Genomic DNA, 22,784 nt, shown 5'->3' with positions numbered 1-22,784 from the left:
AGGGAAGGCTGGACTTTGGGAGCGCCGAGTAAGCAGTCTGCAGAAAGAGGGACTTTAATGAGCCATCAATTATTCCCAGCTCTCTTGGCACCCCCCAACAGAAGAGGAGGGAGGAAAATGGTGAGAAAGGGGACTGAGATACAACGGGAAAAGTCCCCTGCTGGGCTTGCCTCATCAGCGTTTTCCTGGGACCTCAAGGGATACATCAGCTGTCATCCTGCCAGCAAAACTTAGGAAATATGTAGGCCATAAAATCAAAGAAAAAGCTTGCATCTAATTAGTATGTTAAAAAAAAAAAAAAAAGGAAGCAACCCAAACTGAAAAACAAAATTAAAATCAAAGAGGACAGACTGATGAGCTGGTTTTCTTTATGAGCCTTTGTTTCCTCATGCTTTTTGATGGAAGGAAGGGTGGAGGAAGAAGGGGGAGGGAGTGAAGGCTTTCAAAGGGGAGGGCCTGAGCAGAGCCTAGCCATCCACCCTGCCACCAGCCGGCCTGACTCCTTTTCAACACCAACAGGGCCCCGAGGGGCTCGCTGGCTGCAGACAGGCAGGCCACGGGGCTCGACTCCCTGGCACACCACCACATGCAGAAGGGCTTCCCTGAGGTGGGAGAGAGCCAGGGCAGGCGCCTGCAGTGCACAGAGGGTCCTCTTTGATGTCCTTTGATGTCCTATCCTATCCCTGGGTCTCCTCTCTCTCCGCCTGGAATGTGTCTTTACCCCTGGAACACTCTTTCCAGCCCTAGGAGGAGCCTCTCCCTCCCTGGGAGCCCACGGAATGGCCTGTGCCTCCAGAACCGCTCTTACCACTCCGTTAGCACGCCGTTCCCAACTTCAACCAGTACTTAGCATGCTATAATTAGTTCGAGTATCTCTTCCCACCAGACTGTGAACGTCTCAGAAATAGGGCTCATGCTCACTCTTCTTTGCCTCTCTAGTCCTGAACCCAGAGCCGGGTACTCGGCAAATACCAGCTGAGAAGCTGCTGGAGCATGTATTTCACCTGAAGTATGGCTGGTCACTTACATACCCGTGTCCCCTGGATTATAAACCCCACGAGGGCAGGCGCCGTGCGGCACCCGAGGACAGTATCCAGAACGGTGCTTAGCCCTGAGAAAGTCTCAGCAAACATCTGCCAAATTCAACTTGCACAAAGGTGGGGCTGAAGTTAATATGTAAGATACTCCGTGGATTCTCCTTCCGTGCCCAGCACGGCTCTGGGGGCTGAGGAGACACGGTGAACAAGCCAGACAATGTCCCTACATCACAGAGCTTACATTTTCATGTATGAGACACACAAAACGAGTAAACAAAGACATAAATAAAAACAATTACAGATTGTAATAAAGGCTAGGAAGGAAATAAACTGGGTGCGATGATGGGAAGTAACAGATGGAGAGAGCTGCACGGATTCAAGATGGAGTCTAGAGGCGGATCTGGCGGATTTACTACTCTGTGGCTACGCAGGGCGACGGAGGGAGAAAGAAGGGCTGGCCCGAGGCTCCGGCACAGCTGGGGGGAAAGAAAGCAACAGCGGACAGGACCAAGAGTGGCGGGAACGCATGCGGCATCTGTGCATCAGCAAACAAACCTCCTCTCAGGGTCCAGTGTGTGCCCGACACCCCACGAGGCACTGGGGGGCTAGACCGCGTTCCGAGGGAGACAGAGGCTGGTTCACAACCACTGGAAACTCTGAATGATCTAAGGTATACGTGTGAGGATTTCACAAAGGAAAACATCCACCTACTACGTGTCAGTACCCGTTAAAATACCTTTTCTTCCTCAGAAGATCTTCCTCAGAAGAACAGAAAATCACTGTTTTGATTGCAGGGACGGAGGTGCAGGGAGAAGCCGAAATGCGAGAGAGAAGAGCTCAGAGTGATAAAAAGTTCTAATTGAACAAGTGGGCGTTAGACGGAAATGCCATTTAAGAACCGGAGATGCGAATCACCACAGCTACACCCCGGGGAGGAGGCGGCATGACACGCGGCGCGGTAATTCAGGTGAACGAGACACGGAGAGGGGAAGGAGCACCCGGGATGCTGCCTGTGAAGGCAGGGTGCTGGGCTCGCTTCGTGAACGGTTTCCCTTTCTGCTTTCTCTGAGGGAGAAAACAAGATTCTAATACCTCAAATCCTCCATCTGCAAAATGGACATGATGGCGATCCCGCTGGCACCTGCCCGGGGCGGCTGTGCCGAACACGGGGCTTCCCGCTCCCATGCCTTCACACACACCGTTCCTTCGTTCTGGGATGTCCTGGCTCCAGCCGCTAAGACCCACTTCGATGCCACTTTCACAAGACTTGCCGTAAGACTGTAGCCATGCCTCACTTACAGTAACAATGATGACAATTATCATCATCATATTTCACAATATTCGTAACAGCTAACATTTACGGAGAACTTATTAAGGGTCGGTATTTCAATCTATCATCTTATTTAATTTTCTCTCCCATCCTATGCGATCACAGAACAAATGGGTATCTCGCTCCAGGTAACACAGTAAGTAACAGAGCCAGGATTCAGTTCCAGGAGGCGGATCCCAGAGACCATGGCTCTTAACTTCTCTCCACCTTATTATATGTACCATTTATCTTCATATTTCATCTCCACCCTGAAATGAGAGTTAGAAGCCACTTACAGGCAAACCCTTAGAGTAAACCTAACCTACTCATTCACCTTTGGAATGGGCAGAATATGGGCCAGGGCGGGAAAATGAAAATCTGCTCATAGTGACCAGTCTGCCCTGGCTCTCTCTGACCTCTGGCGGGAGCCGTACCACAAAGTCCAACACGGGCCTCTACTGCCATGTGTGTGAGTCTGTGCTAAGGGGCCCACGGGCATGGCCGCATCAGAGTCCAGCTCTGGTACCCTTGTGAGTGTGAGCCTGCTCACCAATGTAGGCCTCAGGAGCCACTCCAGCTGAGGAAGGTCCCGAAGATGTCATGGCATCTGAGGGACTCCCTGGGGTAACTGAGGGCAGGGGGGAGGCTCACCTGACCGAGCACTGTCTGAGTGCCAGGCACTACCTACCGCTGGGCACTAGACTGAATGCTGTCATGCAGTATCTCCTGAACCTCTGAAAAAGTTCTAGATCACACTCACACAGCTGGGGGAAGGCAGGGCCAAGGCTGGACGGCAGGTCTGCTCTTTCTGCCACACTACACTGCCTCGGATTCACTTCCTGCGGTCTTGGATAATTCCGGGGATTTCCTGTTACTTCCTTGTTTTTTTTTTTCCTCCCAAAGAAAGCCATTTCCTTCCACTACATGTAGTTTGCAACTGAATTTTTTGTTTCTTGTTTTGTCTTCTTCTTTCTTTTAAATTCCTAACAAATATTTCTAAGACTTGCTGCCACTCGTGTGTTACATGTTCTTTAAATGCTGGAACGGAAGGGTAAGAGGCACAGAATGAATACCTAGGCTAGTCTTCGGCAACCTAACAGAGACAATCCGGACACACAGTGCACGTGACAACACACTGAAGCCTGCAGTGCAGAGAATGCTGGGCACCAAATGCCGGGAGCCTCAGACACAAGCAGCACCAACTCACCCTTGATGATGTGTCTGACGATCTTGATGGAGCTCCCCCGCATGTTTAGGATCTGGTGAACCCTCTGGCGAATCTACGAGGAAGGGGAAGGGAGGGGAGAGGAAGGGGAAAGGAGGGGAGAGAAAGGGAAAGCACTGTTTGTCCTGGCAGACACCAGCATCCATCCCATTGAAAGCGTGCACCGCATGCCCACCCCTGATGGAGCGGGCCCACACAGAGCGCAGGGAGGCAAGGAGAGTGGATCCCCTTCTTTCTCGGAGTCTCCGCCCAGGAGTGGACAGGCCCATCGGGGGCAGCCCCTCCTACCTGGGGCACGTTGGCATTGCAGATCTCCGCCATGATGTAGCAGATGTGCTGAAGGACAAAGAGCCCCGCGTCCAAGCGCCGGAGGTAGAACTCGTCCTCCGTGTCGTTGTCTATGATCTCCCCGCGCCGGACCATGTCCTGCAAGCAAATGAGCATTGGGGACAAATGAGCTGGCCAGTGGGCCCACAGTACACAAAAGAACAGCAACTACAACAATGACAACAGCACCAGGAGACCATTCCATTGTGGTCTCCTGCTCCGCCCATTATCTTCTAAAGTCTCCTCCTTACGTTTTCATTTTTAATGGACTAGAGGCCCAGGGAGTCAGATTAAAGCCCCTTTTTTCCCCCTATGCAGTCAAGGCCAAAATGATCTCATCCCCATATTCAATCTGAAAAATAAGCTGACAGGGACACAAATCTCAGCTATATCTGCTTCCAGCCATTCTTCACTCTTTATTTCTGGCCCCGTACATCACCTCTCTAGACCTGCGGATCTCTTTCCCTTCCCCGTCAGGTAGAACTCGGGAGGAGCGGTCCCTAGTCCACAAGTCTGTCTTGCTGCCCTGGTGAGGCTGAGGGCGACGGCACAGGCCGTACGCGCGCCCCTCCGGGCTCACACGGCATCAGCAGCAAAATGCCACCACCCCTTCCGTGGCGCTTCACCAGCAGGCACTCCCCTAGGTCGACACCCTGACGAGCGACAGGAGTCTCTTTCCTCAACCGCTGCAACTCCAGGCCTATCCGTCTTGCTGTTCCCAGATGTATTCCTCTTCAGCAGATTCTTTTCTTAAGCAGCTTTACTGATTCATATACCACACAATTTGCCCATCTAAAGTGCACCATGTACCGGCTTCTGGTGCGCTCAGAGCCGTGTGACCGGCACAACGGTAGGACCCGTCCACCACCGCCCCCGAGCCCCCCAACTAGCAGATTATCACCGCCTCTGCCACCAGAGCTCCTCTCCCCACCTCTGGGCCTTCACTGCCTCCCTCCTCGGGATCCTAGGGTATCTCTGAGGCCAGTGCTGCCTTTAAGCTTCCTCCACCGCTCACCTTCCCTGATGACAAGGCTAACACTGCTCCTCTCCACACGCCTCTCCTGCGCAAGACCTGCTTCCACACGCCATGCTCGCACGGATCCCCGCCGTAACCCTCCTCTGTTGTTAATGCCCGTCTCCAATTCCCTTCATTTCATAAGGGTGAACTATGAACTCTGGTAAGGCAGGGACTGAATTCTGTCTTCATGTCTCCACTTAGTAAACATCCACACACTGAACGAAAGGGAAAAGACATCTGTTTTGGGCTGTCGGCTCTCAGGAGTAAGAACTGGGAGACGGACTCGTTCTGTGTGACTGGCAGACTGGCTTGAGAAGACAGGTGCTTGACACATGCTTTTGATGACAACAATCCATTTCTTAATTCTGTCAGTAGTTTTATGGCCGTGGTTCCCTCTGACAGCTCAGGCTCCTGTCACTGATGGAAGCCCCTGGGACCCTGCTTTCCACTCTCCCAAACTTGGAGGACTTACCGCTTGGTCATCAATTTCCAAAGAGAACCCTTAGAGACTATTTAGACGCAGATAATGCTCTTCTTTATTTGCCCAAGGGGCCGGCCTGTAGCAACACAAGGCTACTTTTCATCTCGCTCCTAAAGGCCTCCGTCTGAGGCAAAGGAGGGCTGCACTGTCTGGCAAATCAGCACCACTAATTCCTAGCTTCATTTAGTAGCAAATTCCTTGGTAATCTGGTAACGGTGTTAATGTTCACGAGGTAGTCATGGAGCACTGGACTGATGTCCAAGCAGTTTAAAAATAGAAGGGTCTCTTTACTTTCTCATTTACTCATAATCGTAACTTCCTGCTCCAGAACTCCTAAGTGCTCAGCAGCTGGGGGCACAGGAAGCAAAATCACTCCAGACTTCCACTCATGCAAAAAGCATTTGCTGCTAATACTTTACATTTCTATAATGCTGTAGAGTTTAAAGTGTCATTATATATACGGTTCTGACTACCACATTTAAAGAGAGCAGGGAGGGGATTATTAATCCCATTGTACAAATCAGAATCAAAGGCACACAGAGGTTAAGTAAGTTGCCTGTAATTACATGATTACCAGTTACTAGAATATGGACCCCCCCGGGGACGGGAATCCCGTCTGATTCACCTCTGAGGGGGAGATGATTAATGTAACACCAAGTGCTCAGATCCCAGCCCAGCTAAGCACCCAGCGGCAAGGGCGCCATTCTAAGCATTGACTTAAGGCAGAAAAAGAATGAAAATGGAGGTACGGGGATGCCCTGGTCTTTGTCATGGAGGGGTTGACTGTCTAGAGAGGCCACAGGGACCCAGGAAATGACCAGAGAGTAAGGGGATATTAAAGATAATGACAGGTGGTGGGTGCTGATCAGGGCTGGCTAAGATGGGAGGGCATCTGGGAAGAAGTGACTCCCGGGCAGCCTTTCCAGCTCCAGATAGACAGCAGAATGAAGGCATTAAGGATGAGGCCTTCCACAGGTCTGAGGCCTTGTGCGGCTCATTGCCCTCTGCTCACTAGCAACCGCCCCCCTTCCTTGCACACAGAACAGACAGGCCTACCCTCTGCTCTAGTCTCCTCACCGTTGCTGGCGATGTTGGTACTAGTCCCACCCCCCAATCTCTATCATAATATAGTTAAAGTCTATAATGGGATATTGCTTGCAAAAATTTTCCTGAGAGTTTTGAAAACTTTTCAAAGTCTTCCAACTTGTAAACTTTTCCAACTAGATACTAGGATTTTTCAGTCCGGAAAACCCCCAAGACTTTGATTTATCCATTTACGGCACCTCCCATGACCCGCCTTCCAGCAGTTACTCCGATGTGCGCCTCTCATGTGTAGGCTCCTTGGAAGCAAGAGCTGTGTTTCACTCTTCTTTGTGCCCTAGAAAGCACCTCGCATACCACTTTGAGCACAGCAAGCTCTTGGAAAGCATTTGTCAAACAGGACTGGGAAACGCAGACAGAAGTTCAGTGCTGCTTAAGGAGCTGTGTGTGCTAAGACTCCCGTGGATGGGGAGAGAGGGAAGCATCAGACGTGGTGAGGGACAGGACCATGGTGGGCCAGCTGGTGGGGGCCTGAACCCTGGCGAGAGAAGCGAGACACAATGGGCTGCAGGCTGGGGCACCTGGGTGGCTCAGTGCGTTAAGCCTCTGCCTTTGGCTCAGGTCGTGGTCTTGGGGTCCTAAGATCGAGCCCCTTGTTGGGCTCTCTGCTCGGCAGGGAGCCTGCTTCCTCCTCTCTCTCTGCCTGCCTCTCTGACCACTTGTGATCTCTGCCTGTCAAATAAATAAGTAAAATCTTAAAAAAAAATGGGCTGTAGGCTGCCTGTGCCGGAAAACGTCACACATGGGAACACGCAACTCCTATGTGACAGATACGTCGGCTCACAGCCCTGAGAGGCAAGCGGAGTGCATGGCTGGGAGGTCGCAGTATCAGCCTCCGTGGGGAGCTGATCGGACAGAGGAGAGAAGACGTGACGAAGCCCTTAGAGGTTTGCAAACATGGACACTGGGAGAGGAACGCATTTCGTTCGTCCACCTGATAAAGATTTCCTAAACACCAAAAGGTGGGCCAGGTACTGATGATGTGCTGGGGGGCGGCAAGATGAATTAAGAATCCATATCATCAAGGAGACTATAGCCTAATAATATCGCCAAATTATTAATTTTTAAAAATGTAATAATGCCTATGATCATGGGCCTCTCAAATGGTACCATATGCTGTGGGCACCCAGGACACATTTTGTCTGTATGGAGGGGCCAAAAGACTTCACAGGAAATGTACATTTGAGGTGGACTCTGTAGGAGTCTGATAGGCTGTAAAGGACATTCTAAGCAGAAGGAGAAACAGCATGGATCAAGGCATGGAAAAGCCAGCCTGGCTAGGGTGAGAGAGATCAACAGTGGAACATTAGTACCACTAAAAGAAAGGTTAGAAAGGAGGGAGTGTGGTTTTTTGCTTATAAAGATCCTGGCTGTCGGCAGATGATATTATTTTTGATTGATTGCTACATATGAGGCACTGTGGGAGGCCGTCTGAATACAGACCTCTGCCGCCACCATCCATCCACCTCAGAGGGCCAGCCAGTGTTTACGGAGGGCTTGCTGCGTGTCAGACTGAGTCTAAGTGTGTTTAAATTCCTTTACTTCTCACAAATATTGGAGGAAACGGGACTCGGCAGAGCAGTCTCCCCAAGGCCAGTGGGTGGCAGAACTGGGACTCAAAACCAAGGCTCAAACCCGAATTTCATGCTGCCATGTTTGCGTGGGTGCAGGTTTTGGAGCTGTTTGCGAGAACAAAGATGCTCAGTAAGAGTGGTAGAGGCTTAAGAATGGAGCACAGCAAAATTAAGTTTTTCCTTCCTGGTGCTTTTTCCTCTTCCATACTCTCCCCTACGATCTGATCTTCTTTTAACCAGACAGGCACATACTGTACCTTCCTGTTTCTCCAAATATTGTCATCCAGAAAGGACGGACCCAAGAGACCAATGCCAAACTCCATTTTTGTCTCTCTCCTTAGAACTTCAAGACTCTGACAACGTTCAAGTCAACATTCTACTTTTAGATATACGGCCAGATGATCTGAAAGGGAAAATTTCAAATGTAGATCTGAGATGCGGCTTTAGCTCATCTCCAAGAAAGGCATCACCATCGCTGGGCTGAACATGCACAAAGATGAAACAGAGATTGGCTTCTAAGACGAAGTCTCTGCCCTGACAGTTTCAGAAGCATCATAGAAACCATCAAGCAGAGAAGGAGACTGCTGTCAGGATAGCACCTTATCTAGCCTGTTACGACTCCGTGGCAGGGAATATTTACTGCTGACTGGATTCAGAAAAGTTGAGCGGAAACGTGTACTCAGTGTTTAAAGGGAAATAAAAGAAGCAGGATGGTTATGTATCATTCTGACAGCAAATAAGAAAGTTTGGGAAGGGGCACCTGGGTGGCTCAGTAAGTTAAAGCCTCTGCATTCAGCTCAGGTCATGATCCAGGGTCCTGGGATGCGTGCTTCCCCCCACCCCTGGCCCCCGCCTACTTGTGATCTCTGTCAAATAAATAAATAAAAAATCTTAAAAAAAAGAAAGAAAGAAAGAAAGAAAGTTTGGGGACAGTTCTTGTTGGAATATCTTCTCAAGTTTTGGTCTGTCTTAGGAAGAAGGAGGATCATGTATGACCTTTACTATAAATGGATTAATGAATTTCTGGCTCCTTTCTGGATTCTAAGATACCAGATTAAAAAAACTGATGTGGAGATAAGGAAGTGGACCTAACCCTGGAAAGACTTCTCGGGGTGTCTGAGACTCCAAGATAGCTGCTTAGGTATAACCCAACTCATGATCATCTGGCTAGGATTGAGTCTTTGAAGTAATATAAAAGTAACATCAACATTCTAGCATCACCACAAGCTTCTCCCTACTGTCTTATTTTCCTCACAGAAGGTTCTGGAAGAACTGAAGGAGTCCGATTTAGAAAACTCTCATGGTTACATACTAGTAGCACATAAGTAGACTTGCCTCACTCACGGTAGGGAGCAAATGACTTCTGCCCCACTGACCAGTGAGACATCCTTCAAAGTGACTGACAAGGGAAAGAGTGCAGCTGGCTGGCCCACGCAGAGATTAAACCTGCAGCTCCACAGCCTCAGCACGTGGGCCCCAAACCTAGTAACATGAGAATAACAGGCCCAAATACCTCATTCTAAAAAGATACCCAACCTCCCTTGCCTTCTTTCCCTCTTACGAAACCCTCTGACATTGCAAGAAGCATTTAGACACTGGGTGTTCTGAATGATGATGTACTAATTCTACAAACAGGTTCCTCTGCCAAGACTGGACAGAGTACTAAACAAACACTCACTAACTTACTAGTGTCCTTAGAGAGGTCATCTAACTTTTCATGGCCTTGGCTTCTTTGCTTGGAAACGAGAAGCCTGCCCTGGATCAGAGAAGGAAAACGGGCTGCACTTGGAGCGCCCACTCGCACGCACTGCAGTGGCTGTCAAGTGCTCAACGTGGAAAAGGGCTGGGGGACTAACGGGAGCTTGTGCAGGAGGAGCCCTGAGACCAGTTAAGCTGTATTTGTGCTGACCGCAGGGTGGGGAGTGGCAGGAGGCGCCAACTGTCTTCCCTGATTTCGTGCTGTAGAAGGTTCCTTTCAGCTTTGATAAACCAGGGCAAATCTAGGACTGAGCCACCTCCATCACCAGACAGGATGGATTTCTGCCTGTATCTGGGTGTCTGTATGGACGGACTGAAGCTGTTGACTGGTGGTGCTCCCAGACAGTCAGAAGAGCCACTGTGACAAAGGCCTCAGGTAGGAGACAGGGAGCGTCACCCTGACATGACATAGTGGTCAGCACTGACAACGAGCTCATTCTCTCACAGTAAATTAGACTTCCTCGTCCCAAAGAGATGAGCCCTGGATCTGCTGCTCCATTGGACAGGCCATCTTTAAACAATATGGACACGAAAATCGAGTGCTCTTCAAATGGCAATACGATTAACAGAGATTAAAGAGAAATTCCAAAAATCCAGTAACTTCCTCAAGTATCGTAAACATACCTTACTTTAAAAAATTTCAGAGTGAAAATGTGTGTGTACACTAAACTATATCTAAAATGAGACAGCTGAGTTAAGATGTAAAGGAAGTCTTCCACAAATTCATTCAACTCTCACCGCTGTGGCGAGTGAAGGTGACGGTCCTCTTTGTGAAGCAATGACAACTCGACATCCACAGAAGCGCTTTCTACTTTTGAGAGCAGAGTATCTTCATTAACCTCACTTGCTGTATATGCCCTGTGTTGGGTATGCACATTTCAAATATCATTTCCAGATTTCACAGATGGTAAAACTGAGACAGATGTCAAATGATTGTCACTGAGTTTCAGTTAAAGACTCTTGTGGAACATGATTTCCTTGTCCAAGACCTTTTTCTATTTGTCCTTTCACTCTAGCAAGAGATGGGATGCAGCACATGGATAATGACAACAGTAACCTTTCCCAAGTCCTCACTGTGTGCCAGGCGCTGGGCTAAGCACTTTCACGGGTTTTTCCTCACAAGGAGCTGGGAACTTTGTGTCCGCCTTTCAGACGGGAAAGGAAGGCTTACAGAGGTGGAATGTATCATAAGGCCACAAAGCTCATGGTTGAGTGGAGTTGGAGACAGGATAAAACACACACGGTTTGGCTCCAAGTCTGTGATTCCTTTCATAGTCCAAAGAAGGAAAAACTTTGTTTTAGAGACCTTTTCCAGTATTAGCATATGAACAAAGAGCATTTTTTTTCTTGATGCTCTATCTAGGGTCTAATGCAAACCAGCTGTATTAAATGTGTGGTCCTCTTGTGTCTTCCTGGGCCTGTCTTTTCCTTGTAAATTAAAGAAATAAAAAAAAATAAATAGAAATTAAAAAAAGGGCAAAGGGGGCCTGGGTGGCCGGTTAAGTAAGTGTCTGCCTTCGGCTCAGGTCATGATCACAGGGTCCTGGGATTGAGCCCTGCATCAGGCTCCCTCCTCAGAGGGGAGTCTGCTTCTCCCTCTCCCTCTGCCGTTCCCCCTGCTTGTACTCTCTCTTTGCAAGCATGCTCTCTCTCAGATAAATAAATAAATCTTAAAAAAAAAAAAAAAAAGGTGTGCACGTGTGTGTGTGTGTATGTGTGTGTGTGAATCTACAACTAGGCTAGCAAATTCCACATGCAATTTGGAAGAGTTGAAAAAAACGGAAGACACTCAGAAAGGTTTTGTGTTGCTCATTCCATGAGAGAAGGCTAGAATAAAAACTCAGATAGTAATTCAGTGAATGGCGCATTAAGTAGAACAGATTGCAATTCGCAGCAGCATAAGCCTGTTTGGGGACTGCTAAAATCAACAGATTCATCTCCAAAGATACACAAGGAGGTGGTACGTGTGATGTCAAGGTGCCATTTCTACAGGGTTGTGGGTTGTTTTCCCCTCCTCCAGCCACATCCTCACTTTAAATGTTAATCTGTCGTCAGGAGCACTACCGAATCACCACCTTTCCACGAGCCTCTATCTCTCTCAGCAGGCAAGTCACAAACCTCCAAATGAGCATGTGGATGCCATTTCTAATCTGCCCCTGACAGGCAGCGAGCTGCCCCTCGCTGATGGAAGGAGACAGTCATAAAAGAAGCTGCTATGTAGCCAATAAGAATTCCTCTTGCCTTAATAAGAGGGGACGTGACTCAGAGCCCCGATGGGTCACAGTTACGGTCTATAGTCATGGGTAAGAACGCCACACCATTTACAAAAGGCCCATCTCTTTTTTCTTCAAAAGCAAGGGAAGAGTTTAAGCCATGGGAGAGACAGGTAAGTGGAGCTGTGTGTGTTGGGGTGTGGGGTGCGCACAAACACCAGCAAATAAAACCTTCTTCTAAGAGCTTCTAACATGGGGCAGACTATTAGAGAAGGATCCTACAGACAGCCAGTCATTTTTAGCTGGGGAAACTGAGGCTGAAGAAATAATAAAAGGGATTTTGAGGGGAGGTGAGAATGCGTAACTGGCAGAAACTCTGATAAGGGTCCAAGAATCTCAGGCCAGGGGCGCCTGGGTGGCTCAGTGGGTTAAAGCCTCTGCCTTTGGCTCAGGTCATGATCCCAGGGTCCTGGGATAGAGCCCCACATCGGGCTCTCTGCTCCGCAGGGAGCCTGCTTCCTCCTCTCTCTCTGCCTGCCTCTCTGCCTAGTTGTGATTTCTCTCTGTCAAATAAAGAAAATAAAAAAAAAATTTTAAAAAAATTAAAAAAAAAAAGAATCTCAGGCCAGACCTTTGCCCATGGAGGAGAACTGACTATGTGTTAGGCCAACCCTAGCACATAAGCATGTGACTCGTTGCTATAAACAGTCTCATTAATCTTTAAAATGGTAAAGTCACTGTGAAAACTAAAACACGCAAAGGGCAAGTCATCTCCCTCAAAACAGAGGTCATGTGTGGCTGAGCTGAGATTCAACCTTGGGCCGTATGACCTCAGGATTCACGCTTCCTTCCAGCTACCATGTCTCCATGATGTGTGTGTCTTCCATTTCTACATTTCTAAATTTACTGAAAAAAACAAAACAAAACAAAAAATACCCATGACTGCTCATCTGAATCTTGACAACATATAAGCCAGCCTTGAGAGAACCAGAGCTTCTGCGACAGCAGATACAAGAACACAAGGCCAGAAAATAACAATCATGTTGGGGTGCCGAGGAAAGAAGAGCAGGACAAGCTTGTGGAGACTCAGCTTTAGAGGGAGAGAGAGACAAGCATACAGGCCAAAAACACTTAAAATAATAGCTACCACTTATGGCATACTTGCTTGTGCCAGAAACTGTTCTAAGTGATTTTTGTATATTGATCTATTTCATCTTCCCTATAACCCTTCAAGATAGGTATTACCATTCTCCCCCTTTTCCTGATGAGGAAACTGAAGCAGAGGCAAGATTTCGGTCTACGGCTTGCGGGCTGCTGCGCACAGGGAGCACGGGGTGGGGGGAGCAGCATGGGGGCCGCGATGTTTTCTGCAGGCGCTGGCCCAGCAACACTAAGCAGCATGCCTGGCACATGGTACACACTCAACATGCATCTATTGACAGACTTTTCTGCCAAAGCTCTTGAGGATACAGAGGAATTAGCCAGCTGCAGGAGAGGGCTGTGGGAAACATGGTACAGAGAGGTATTCTGGGCAGAGGAGAGAAAGGTTAGGAAGGCAGAGGTGGTACAGAGCTGTTCTCGCACGTCACAAGGGGAGGAGTGGTGAGGGATGCAGCCCTGGGGTGGGGAGGCAGGGGCAGGCAGGGGCCCCAGTGGGAGAGGCCTAGCAAGGCCTGGAAAGAATTTAGAGCATATCCCGCAGGTTACACAGAGCCAGTGTGTACTGGGTTTGGGTAGGTGAGTGGCACAGCTGCATTTTCAGTTTAGAAAAGTCTCTGGTTACTGTGTAAGAAACGGATCGGAGAGGACAAACCTAGGGACAGGGAAACGGTTAGTGAGGAGGGCGCTGCACTCCTACCAGAAGAAAAGATGCTGGCTGCCCAAGTGTCCATGGTGGTAGTGAGGACAGGGGAACACGAAGAGGATGCACAGAGATCAGAGGTAAAACTTACCAGATGGACCCAGCAGGTGGAAAGGAGGAAACAGATGCAGCGCAGGTTTCTGACCTGGTGAAACCGGTGACTGGCCCTGGTGCGGTAGGAGGGGAGGGGATGGTACACGGATAAGGCCACAGACCAGGCTTTGGACTGGCTGAGCCACAAAAGCCTCTGGGTGATGGCCCGTGGGAGGGTCTCTGAGAGTCCACAGACACTCGGGAGTTCCCGGCGCACAGCCCTAGAGCCTATGAACCCCACTGAACAGGAGGGCAGGGAGGATGACAAAAGCCAAACAGAGCACGCAGGGCCACACTGCAAAGTAAGTGGCAGCAGCACAGGATCAGAACTGAGCTCCTCTGACTTCCCCTCCACTGGCAGAAAGGATGACAGACTGGGAAGCGGGCAGGCAGGGGAGTTACGGAGGGTGAACGTGCATATGGCTACGTCAGTAGGCATCTAAAAGAGAGGAAAAAGCACCAGGACACAGCCTCCCCCTCCATCACTGGCTTCCACTGGCTATTAGCTGTGTCCTGGCAAATTCTTGAACAGAGAAAGTCTGGGAACGACTGGCTTAAAGAACAGCCGAGAGGAACTCTCAGCAGGATTCTCTTTGTAAAGCGCATCCCAGAAGCCTGCCGCCCAGTTAGCAGAAGAATCAATGGCAGTCTCCTACTTCTCCTGTCTACGTCCTTCCCCAGTGCTCTAGGATCACGTTCCCCACGCATCCACTCCTGTGCTCCCCCCGCTCTGTACAGATCTTTAAATGAGTTTCAAATGCTAAGGAAATAGTCCAAGTCTGTTCCAGACATCAAGTCCTGTGGATATTGTTTCATTACAAGGAGTCCATCTTTCTCTTTCCAGGATAAAGCCTAGAATGATTTAACTGTGGCAAAATTAGCATGTAATTTGTAAGTCATTACAGTGCAAAGTATGTGGTGAGAACACTTTATTGAATAAACCTGCTGAGTATAATTTTCCCAGGAACTAAAAAAGGGAAACCTCTCTCTAAGGCTCTCCTCCCTCTTAAAATCCCTGCCAGTACCTATATAATTATGTCTCACTCTGACAGTCAGAAGCCAGGCATCTCTGTACATTTAACCGAGAGAAGCCAGAAGGAACCGACGAGAAGTCAGGCCATCTTCCCAAAAACAGGGACCTTGCTGTCTTCTGGGCTTGGTATTGGTTTGGGAGTCAGGTGAAATCTGCTGAGACAAGCATCCTCAATATTTACAGATCACGGAGAACTGAGGCTACTAGAAGAGTCTAGGAATTACGTGCCCTTTAAAAGTTCAGGTCAAATCTTGTTAACCAGGACCCCGAGGGCATGTCCAGATACACTGTGGCCCTGAATCGAGCAGTCACAGAAGACACGTGAATGCAGTGGGCCACAGCCCCAGATGTGGAAGTCTCTGCCAATCACAGATTATTGCAGTAATGTGATTTCAAGTGAATGTGTATACAGTCACCAGCTTGTCCTGTAGACTCTTCTAGATAGGCGTGTTTCACCTTACTGAACATTGCCACAGGTAGGCCACAGAACCTACACAGAGGTCCTGAGACACTTTTGATGATGAGGCTAATCATAGAGCAAACCAAAAAAGAGGGTTAAAAATGAGAGTTAAGGAACAATGGAGGAAAAAACCCTCAGACCTTCAATTTTCCTTAATACTCATGGACAAATACTAATTTCATCTCATAAGTGAGGGTCCTTCATTTAGTGCATGTCAATCACTATGTTAAGTCCTGAGAAAATGATGAACAAGAGAGATTACAGCCCCAGAGACAGAGGATAAACAAATACTGAGAAGTGACGAAGGGCCCTGGAGATTGGGGTGATGCTACTTTACGCACGGTGATGACTGAAAACTCGCTGATGAGGTGACATTTAGGCTGAGACCTGAAGGTAGAGGGAAGCGCCAGAAGAGAAGAGCCAGGACAATGGGAAGAAGCAAATGCAAAGGCACTAAGGCAGGAAGGAGTGCCCAGGTGCGGGAGAGGATGCTAAAGAAACAGGGACACCCAGATCATGCGAAATGTTGCAGTCCTGGGGGAGTTAGGAAGTGTGTGTGTGTGCAGGGGTGATGGGGTGCAGACAGTCCTTAAAGAGACAACAAAAGGTTTCTGGCCACCGGCTATGTGCCAAGCCCTGTGGAAGAGCTTTCAGGTGTTAGCTCACCAAATCCCACCTTCTGAATGCCCCAAAGTACACAGGTTGGGACATACACCTTAGAAAGAAAACATTACTGAGCAAGAAAGTAAGGCTGAGAAGTTAAGCTACTTGTCCGCAGTCAGAAGGCAGAAAGAAGCCGGGCTCTAGAGCCCACATTCTCCCTTCTCACCCTCTTCTCCTGGGATTTAACTTCCCACTCACCCCCACCCCCCAAACTTGGCTCCCCCTGCCCCTCCTTTGCTCCTGCTCCTCTTCAGTTGGAAATGCCTGATGCCTCTCTATCTTCGAACGTGCAGCTTGTACCCTGCATCATATGCAAAACAGCTGAGGGTCCCGCCGGGCCCAGTCCACAGCTCCTGGCTCCCTGGGCACCTCTAGGCCTCGTCAGCAGCACCACTCCTGGGGACCCCTTCTTCCACAGGCACTTGCAACTCTCACCCCCTGCCAGTGGCTGGCCCGGTGCCTCGCAGAGAGCAGGCGCCTGAGAAATATTTGCCAAATGACTGGATTCTGTCCAGTGACTCCTGGTCAACTGCAAACCACGGCCATTCGCACCGTGCCCGTGGACGTCTGAAGTGTACAGGGAAGATGGGGTTTCTGAGACACTAAAGCTGTCAATACCTGACCTGCCTTATCTGGGGGCAGTCCCCGACCCTGCTATCTAAGGTTTTTTTTTTGTTGTTGCAGACTTGGTGGAGTGTGGAAGTCTGGGAGATATTTATTCATTACTGATCTGACCGTCAATGTCATCAAACACATGAGAAATAAGCATTCAATTCGAGTCAGCAAATATTTGCTGAGCTGCCAAGGGGTGTAGGACATCCGTGTTTAACAGAGATGGGTGGGGTGAGGCAACAAATTGCTTATGACTTAAGAGAGAAGAGTGCATGAAGGAGAGGTGAAAAAGAGGTCGTTCTGTTCCGAGTCACTCTACACCTGCCAGGCGGTTGCACCTGCCAGGACGGAGCCCGAGTGCTGGCAGAGAGCACTGCTCGCTAATGCATCCCTCGCCCTGCCACCCCGCCCTGTCTCTCTGAGCAACACTGGGGCTGCTGAGCACTAATGGCCTTGGAATGTTTGCCAGTGCCCAGCAAAACGGCCTTGGCATCAAGGAGACAGATGTTTGTCAGGGAACTGCAGGAGCCCCGGTGCCTATGGTACACAGGAGCTCTGTGAAGGCCGGGGGAGAGTGGCTGCGGCGATTACTCTCCGTCAGTGCTAATCAATTTCACACCCTCTTCAGCGCTGATAATAGATAATCTTGTGGGAAGTGGGCCAAGTTTCCTAACGGCTACATGCAAGCTGCTCCCTCACGCCCCACAGCTTACTCGGTCGCCTTCAGAAAAGCCATCTACTCCAGCTTCCCCTCAAACGAAGTGTATGATGGGGCCAACACTCTGGTCTGTTAGGGGGACTCCTTCCGGGACAGACAGCACGGAGGATGCCCTCAGGAGAAGGGCCGCCTGGCTCGCTTTAAAAGCTGCGCAAGAACGATGAAGGATGCTACGAGCACCAAGCAGCAGCGGCTCTCAGAAATGTAGCGAGGTGCTTTCCGTACTTTATGCTTCCTCTTTATAATAACCCCCAAAGGGAAGTGTTACTTCCATTTTACAGATGACACAACCAAAGTTTACAGAGGTCAATTCATTTGTCCAAGGTCTCAGAGCTAGGACGTGGCAGAGTTGGAATCCAAACCCAGGCTTCTGTGACTCCCCACTCACCCAACACTTTCTCGGAGGCTGCCGCTCCTCTGTATGAAGGGCTGCGTGGTCACCGATCACCCCATCCCTGTTCTCTTACTCCACCCCACTGCTAGAAGCCAGCACAGTGACCCAAGGATGTGCGCTTGAACCTGAGGGGCAACACTGAGTTGGAAAGGATCTGAGAGGTGTTTGCTGGTACCACGTTATAGCTAAGAAGCTGGCTACACGAAGCATGGTGACAAGACAGGGCCACACAGTGATGGAGAGGGGGTGCCTGCCTAAAATTCTAGGTCCCCCAACTCCCAGGTGCTCCTTCTACCCCCGAAAATCTCCTCTTGCAGATAACACAGGTCTTCAGTCAGAGCTGGAGTTCTAATTGTCTTGTGGCTGTTTTCCCACAAAAGTCTAGGGAAATTTCTTCTAATTATCATTCAGACGAAGAGAAAAAAGACATTACTCTGCCACTTAAACAGTCACTAAGTGTCCACCACGCACAAGTTACTGAAAAGGGAAGAAAGGATGGAGAAGGACAAAATAAAGGGGGTGGGAGGGCAGAACAAGAACTGCGTGTGCAACATGCTGGCGCCCACAGTCCAGCCTCAGGATTCGGAGCCTCTGCCTTTATCTTGCAGGAGTATCACCACATAAACGAGGAATGTCCCAGTCAGTCAATTCAATCAATCAACAAACATCTGAGGACTTACTAGGGGGAGGGAGATCCCGCACACGACACCCACAGGGACCTGTCCCCTGGCATTCATTAAAGGAAGGTATAGCTTATGAACGGGGGGGCGGTGGTTACAAAGGGGTGAAGAAAAACAGGGCACAGACAAGAGGGTCACTATCTCCCCATAAGCTTGGGGCTCTCACCCGGCCTGAGGCCTAGCTTGGAGGCAAATGCTAGCGCAGTCCCCTGTGCGCTGGGCTCTGTCCCACAGCTGAGCTGCTCCACCACAGATGGGAGCTGGGGCCCAACTGGCTCTCCCACCAGTGTGGCTCAAAAGCCTCCAGTGTATCTTTAAGGCAAGAAGAATGAAAGAGAATGGAGCGATAGAGCAAATCAAGATCACAAAGAAAATGAAGTCTATTAGAGACTTTGAAAAAAAGCAAGGCAGGGCGCCTGGGTGGCTCAGTGGGTTAAGCCGCTGCCTTTGGCTCAGGTCATGATCTCAGGGTCCTGGGATCAAGTCCCGCATCGGGCTCTCTGCTCAGCAGGGATCCTGCTTCCCTCTCTCTCTCTCTCTCTGCCTGCCTCTCTATCTACTTGTGATCTCTCTCTGTCAAATAAATAAATAAAATCTTAAAAAAAAAGAAAAAAAGCAAGGCAAGGATCCTTTGGCAATGGGACCAAAGACTGAGGAATGTCTTGCGGGAGGAGAATAAAGACCAGACATTAAACAACACGAATGCCTGCCCCCAATGAAGGAGACAGATGAGAAAGGTAGAGGCCAGACATGGCAGAGAACAAAATGGAAGCAGGTGGAAAGTACAGAAGGCAGGGTACCAGCACAGTGAGCACAACCCCTCAGGAAACAAATCTGACAGTCTTCATTTCCCTCAGCAGCCATGAGGGGAAGAAATTAGGGTCAGTCCTCTGGAACCTGGTACACAGGCTTTGCTGTGATGCCTCTGAGGCCCCTTTCTCCAGGTCTCCAGTTTTTTATCTGTCAATGAGTGATCTCGACCTTTCTTCCAGTTCTTATCCCATGATCACCCTTCCCTCGGATGCTTCCCCTATGGCTACCGAAGCCAGCAGGGTGTGAACCAAGACGGACTCGGCCAGCTCTGCTAGTGTGCAACCAAGTCACTACACTGCACTTTGGCCAGATGTTTTAAGAGCAGCTCATTCAAGGGTACTTGTGCTATCACCCAGACCCCCGGCTGGACAGGGATCATTCCGACACGCCCTCCCTCTTTTTTTTTTTTAAAGATTTTATTTATTTATTTGATAGAGATCACAACTAGATAGAGAGGCAGGCAGAGGGAGAGAGAGAGGGCAGCAGGCTCCCTGCTGAGCAGAGAGCCCGATGCGGAACTCGATCCCAGGACCCCGAGATCATGACCTGAGCCGAAGGCAGCGGCTTAACCCACTGAGCCACCCAGGCGCCCCCACATCCTCCCTCTTAAAGGACATGCTCCTATTAGAAGGTCTAACCACTGGCAGACTGTCACCTGCTCTGCTCTAACAGGTTAGGCGGCACATGAGGGTAGGTGGTACCTCTGCCCTTGCCTGTCCTATGGGGACAGAGAAGGTACAAAGGGACCCAAATGAAACGCAAGTCAATGGTCGGCAAAAGACAGGCAAGGATACGTACGTGTTTCTCCCCTTCAATCTTCTTGTCCGCCACCTGCATTGCATCCAGATACTTAAAATGCAACTCCATCAGTCTGTCAACCTGAAAGAGAGATATTTCAGACATGAGTGAGAAGGAAAAAGAATACCAAGGCAAGAGAACAGTGGGACTCCCATTCATCTCACTGTCAGTCTGTACAATAGGAGACCCACTCTCCCACTTCTGACATCGAGGATGAGCTCTGCTTAGGAACACAGCAGGAATGGATTGAAGAGCTGAGGGAGAACAAGCCAACACCTGGGAGGGGTGCAGTCCAAACACAGGCCCATTCCCCAAAGGACACTGCATTCCAGCCCTTCAAGGGCTCCTGAGAATTCGAGTTGTTAAAAACAAACAGATAAATAAAAATTCAAGTCCCTTCTTGCAAAGAGAAGGAGCCTGAAGTTACATACTTGGTATTCACTTAGAACTTTACAGAAATTTCTTTCTTCCAACTGAAACCTTTCATGTTCAGATTCTACCCCAGAGCTGATCTTTTTTTAAAAAGGTCTGAGTAAAATCTCTTTAGTTGCTTTCGAGTTAGAAGAGAGTACACGAAAAAAACTCTTTCAACAACTTAAAAAAAGGCCCTGACTTCTGCTCAGCAATAACTTAAAAATCAGTTTTCAACTTAGCAAAAGTCATGCTTCAAACATGGCCCGAGGAACACTTGGTGGGTTTAAAAAAGTTTCATTTTTCCCTAAGACTTCCAAAAGACTGAACAAACACCATGAAACCAGCTTAGAGTTCTAAACTATCTCTTTACTAGGCTGGCACCACCACGGCTCTTGGCAACCCTGATATTTACTCAAGAGCTTATAGTGGTTAACACCAGATGGTGCTTCAACACGCCCTCAGAGTCCAGGAGGACTGTACCCAAATCTTCTCTGGATAACAATGACGACTCCAAGATCTTATATATTTCAGTTGATGGAGTATCTTCGTGTTCATTATTTCCTTACACCTTAAAAAAAAAAACCTGAGAACATAGGCAGGAAAGATAGTGACCCTAATTTTAGAGACAAAGAAACTGAAGCCCAGACATTAAATGTCACCAGGGTGACATGTCTGCTAAGGTGTTCTGTGTCTAACCTCATGATGGCCTCTTCCCCATGCTATGCGCTAGCAAGGCTGGAGGAAACGGTCAGGAGCAAGCTCAGAGAGACAGCCAAAACCTCCCTCTGAAGGAGGACAAACTTTCAGCCTTTCCTTGGACACAGAAAGGAATTATGGTAAGTTATAAAAGGGGTTTGGGTCTTTAATTTTATTCACCTAGAGTGATCTAACTCGTAACTAGAGGCATGCGCAAAGTAGACCGTGATTGTGGGCAAGCAATGTAATGCCTTCAAGCCTATTTCCTAACCTGCAAATGTGGACGAAAGCCACACAGAGGGTAAACCCCATGGTGCCGGGAGAATACATGCAACAATGAAAGGGGCTTGCTAACCCCCCAATCATTAAATATATGCTGACTCTTAAAAAAACAAAAAACAAATATATATATATATATATATGCTGACTCTTGCTACTGTTGAATCTCTTATGGTTTGGCATGCTAAATCACAATGTAAAAGATGCATCTAATCTCATTTATGTGATCATTCTCTTATCCCACAGGACATGGAGGACAGGCTCTCCCTTTTCTATGTCCATAACAGAACCTTCCATTACTGCCTCCTAGGAAGGCCACATTTAGTCTTCCTTTCCTTGACTGTTCAAGACGGGAATTAACATGTCCATTTCAAAGACAGGGAAAACAAGGCTCAGAGTGGTACACATGTTGAAAATAGCAAAACCAGGTTCAAATCCAGACGTCTGAATCTAAAGGCTATGGTTCTTGATGACTTTGCCATGCTGTGCAGCCCCCAATCCAAATCCTATTACAACCTCACTCTCACTGGGTCTAAAAATCACCCTGCCACCCCAAGGTGCTACTACTCCCAGAAGGATGGATCTGGAGAGGAGAGGCAGAGTCATAGAAAAACCCGAGATCCAAAGCCATGCTGGAGAAAATATTTTAGGGCAGGAGCGCTCAGCCCAGCAGCCCCCAGATGGCATCAGGTAAAGAGCCCTTCCAGCACCGCCCCCCCACGCCCCACCCCGCCGGCCCTGGGCCAGGCCTTACCGTGCAGCTGGCACACCCACCTTCTCACTGTCATTTTCAGTGAATTTATTCAGAAGCCGGGTTCGCTGCTGTCCTCTCAGGTTCCGCAGGAGGGAAGCCAGGATCGAACAGACATGCTCTGGGTTGGGAAGGAGAAAAGGGAACATGCTGTGATCAGAGCGGTAATTATTACCTCTCTTCAAGCCTGATCTGGTTCTATTGGAGGAGGAATAAGTAGGCCTTCCCTGACTGCTGCTATTGATTACTAAGACAAGAACTTAAATTGTGTCATTGGAAACCTGAACTGATCTTGACATGCTGCACAAGAAACATATTCAAAAGGGATGATATCCTCAAGGACAACTTGAACGAGTGAATCAAAACTAAGTCAGAACTTCTAGTCCACCTGGAATTAACTGATTTTTATTGTCCACAACAGAACCTTAAACTAATCCCCCATTTACAGAAATAACCCATGAACACAGTATGAATGT

General features: G+C 48.9%; 1 protein-coding gene across 1 annotated transcript in view; it reads right to left on the bottom strand.

Moving 5' to 3' along the window:
- CTNNBL1 (catenin beta like 1) overlaps positions 1-22,784 on the bottom strand; it is a 167,702-nt gene that overhangs the window by 7,026 nt on the left and 137,892 nt on the right. The window contains exons 12-15 of the mRNA XM_045981189.1: positions 22,332-22,429; positions 20,169-20,249; positions 3,860-3,997; positions 3,554-3,626 (exon numbers count right to left, since the gene is read on the bottom strand). Of these exons, the coding sequence (XP_045837145.1) occupies positions 3,554-3,626; positions 3,860-3,997; positions 20,169-20,249; positions 22,332-22,429 (390 nt within the window). The remainder of the gene's footprint in view (positions 1-3,553; positions 3,627-3,859; positions 3,998-20,168; positions 20,250-22,331; positions 22,430-22,784) is intronic.

This window comes from Meles meles, chromosome 16 (assembly GCF_922984935.1).
Source record: "Meles meles chromosome 16, mMelMel3.1 paternal haplotype, whole genome shotgun sequence".
NCBI classification, from domain to species: domain Eukaryota; kingdom Metazoa; phylum Chordata; class Mammalia; order Carnivora; family Mustelidae; genus Meles; species Meles meles.
The sequence above is the reverse complement of the archived record's forward strand: the minus strand, read 5'-3'. Positions and strand labels throughout refer to the sequence as shown.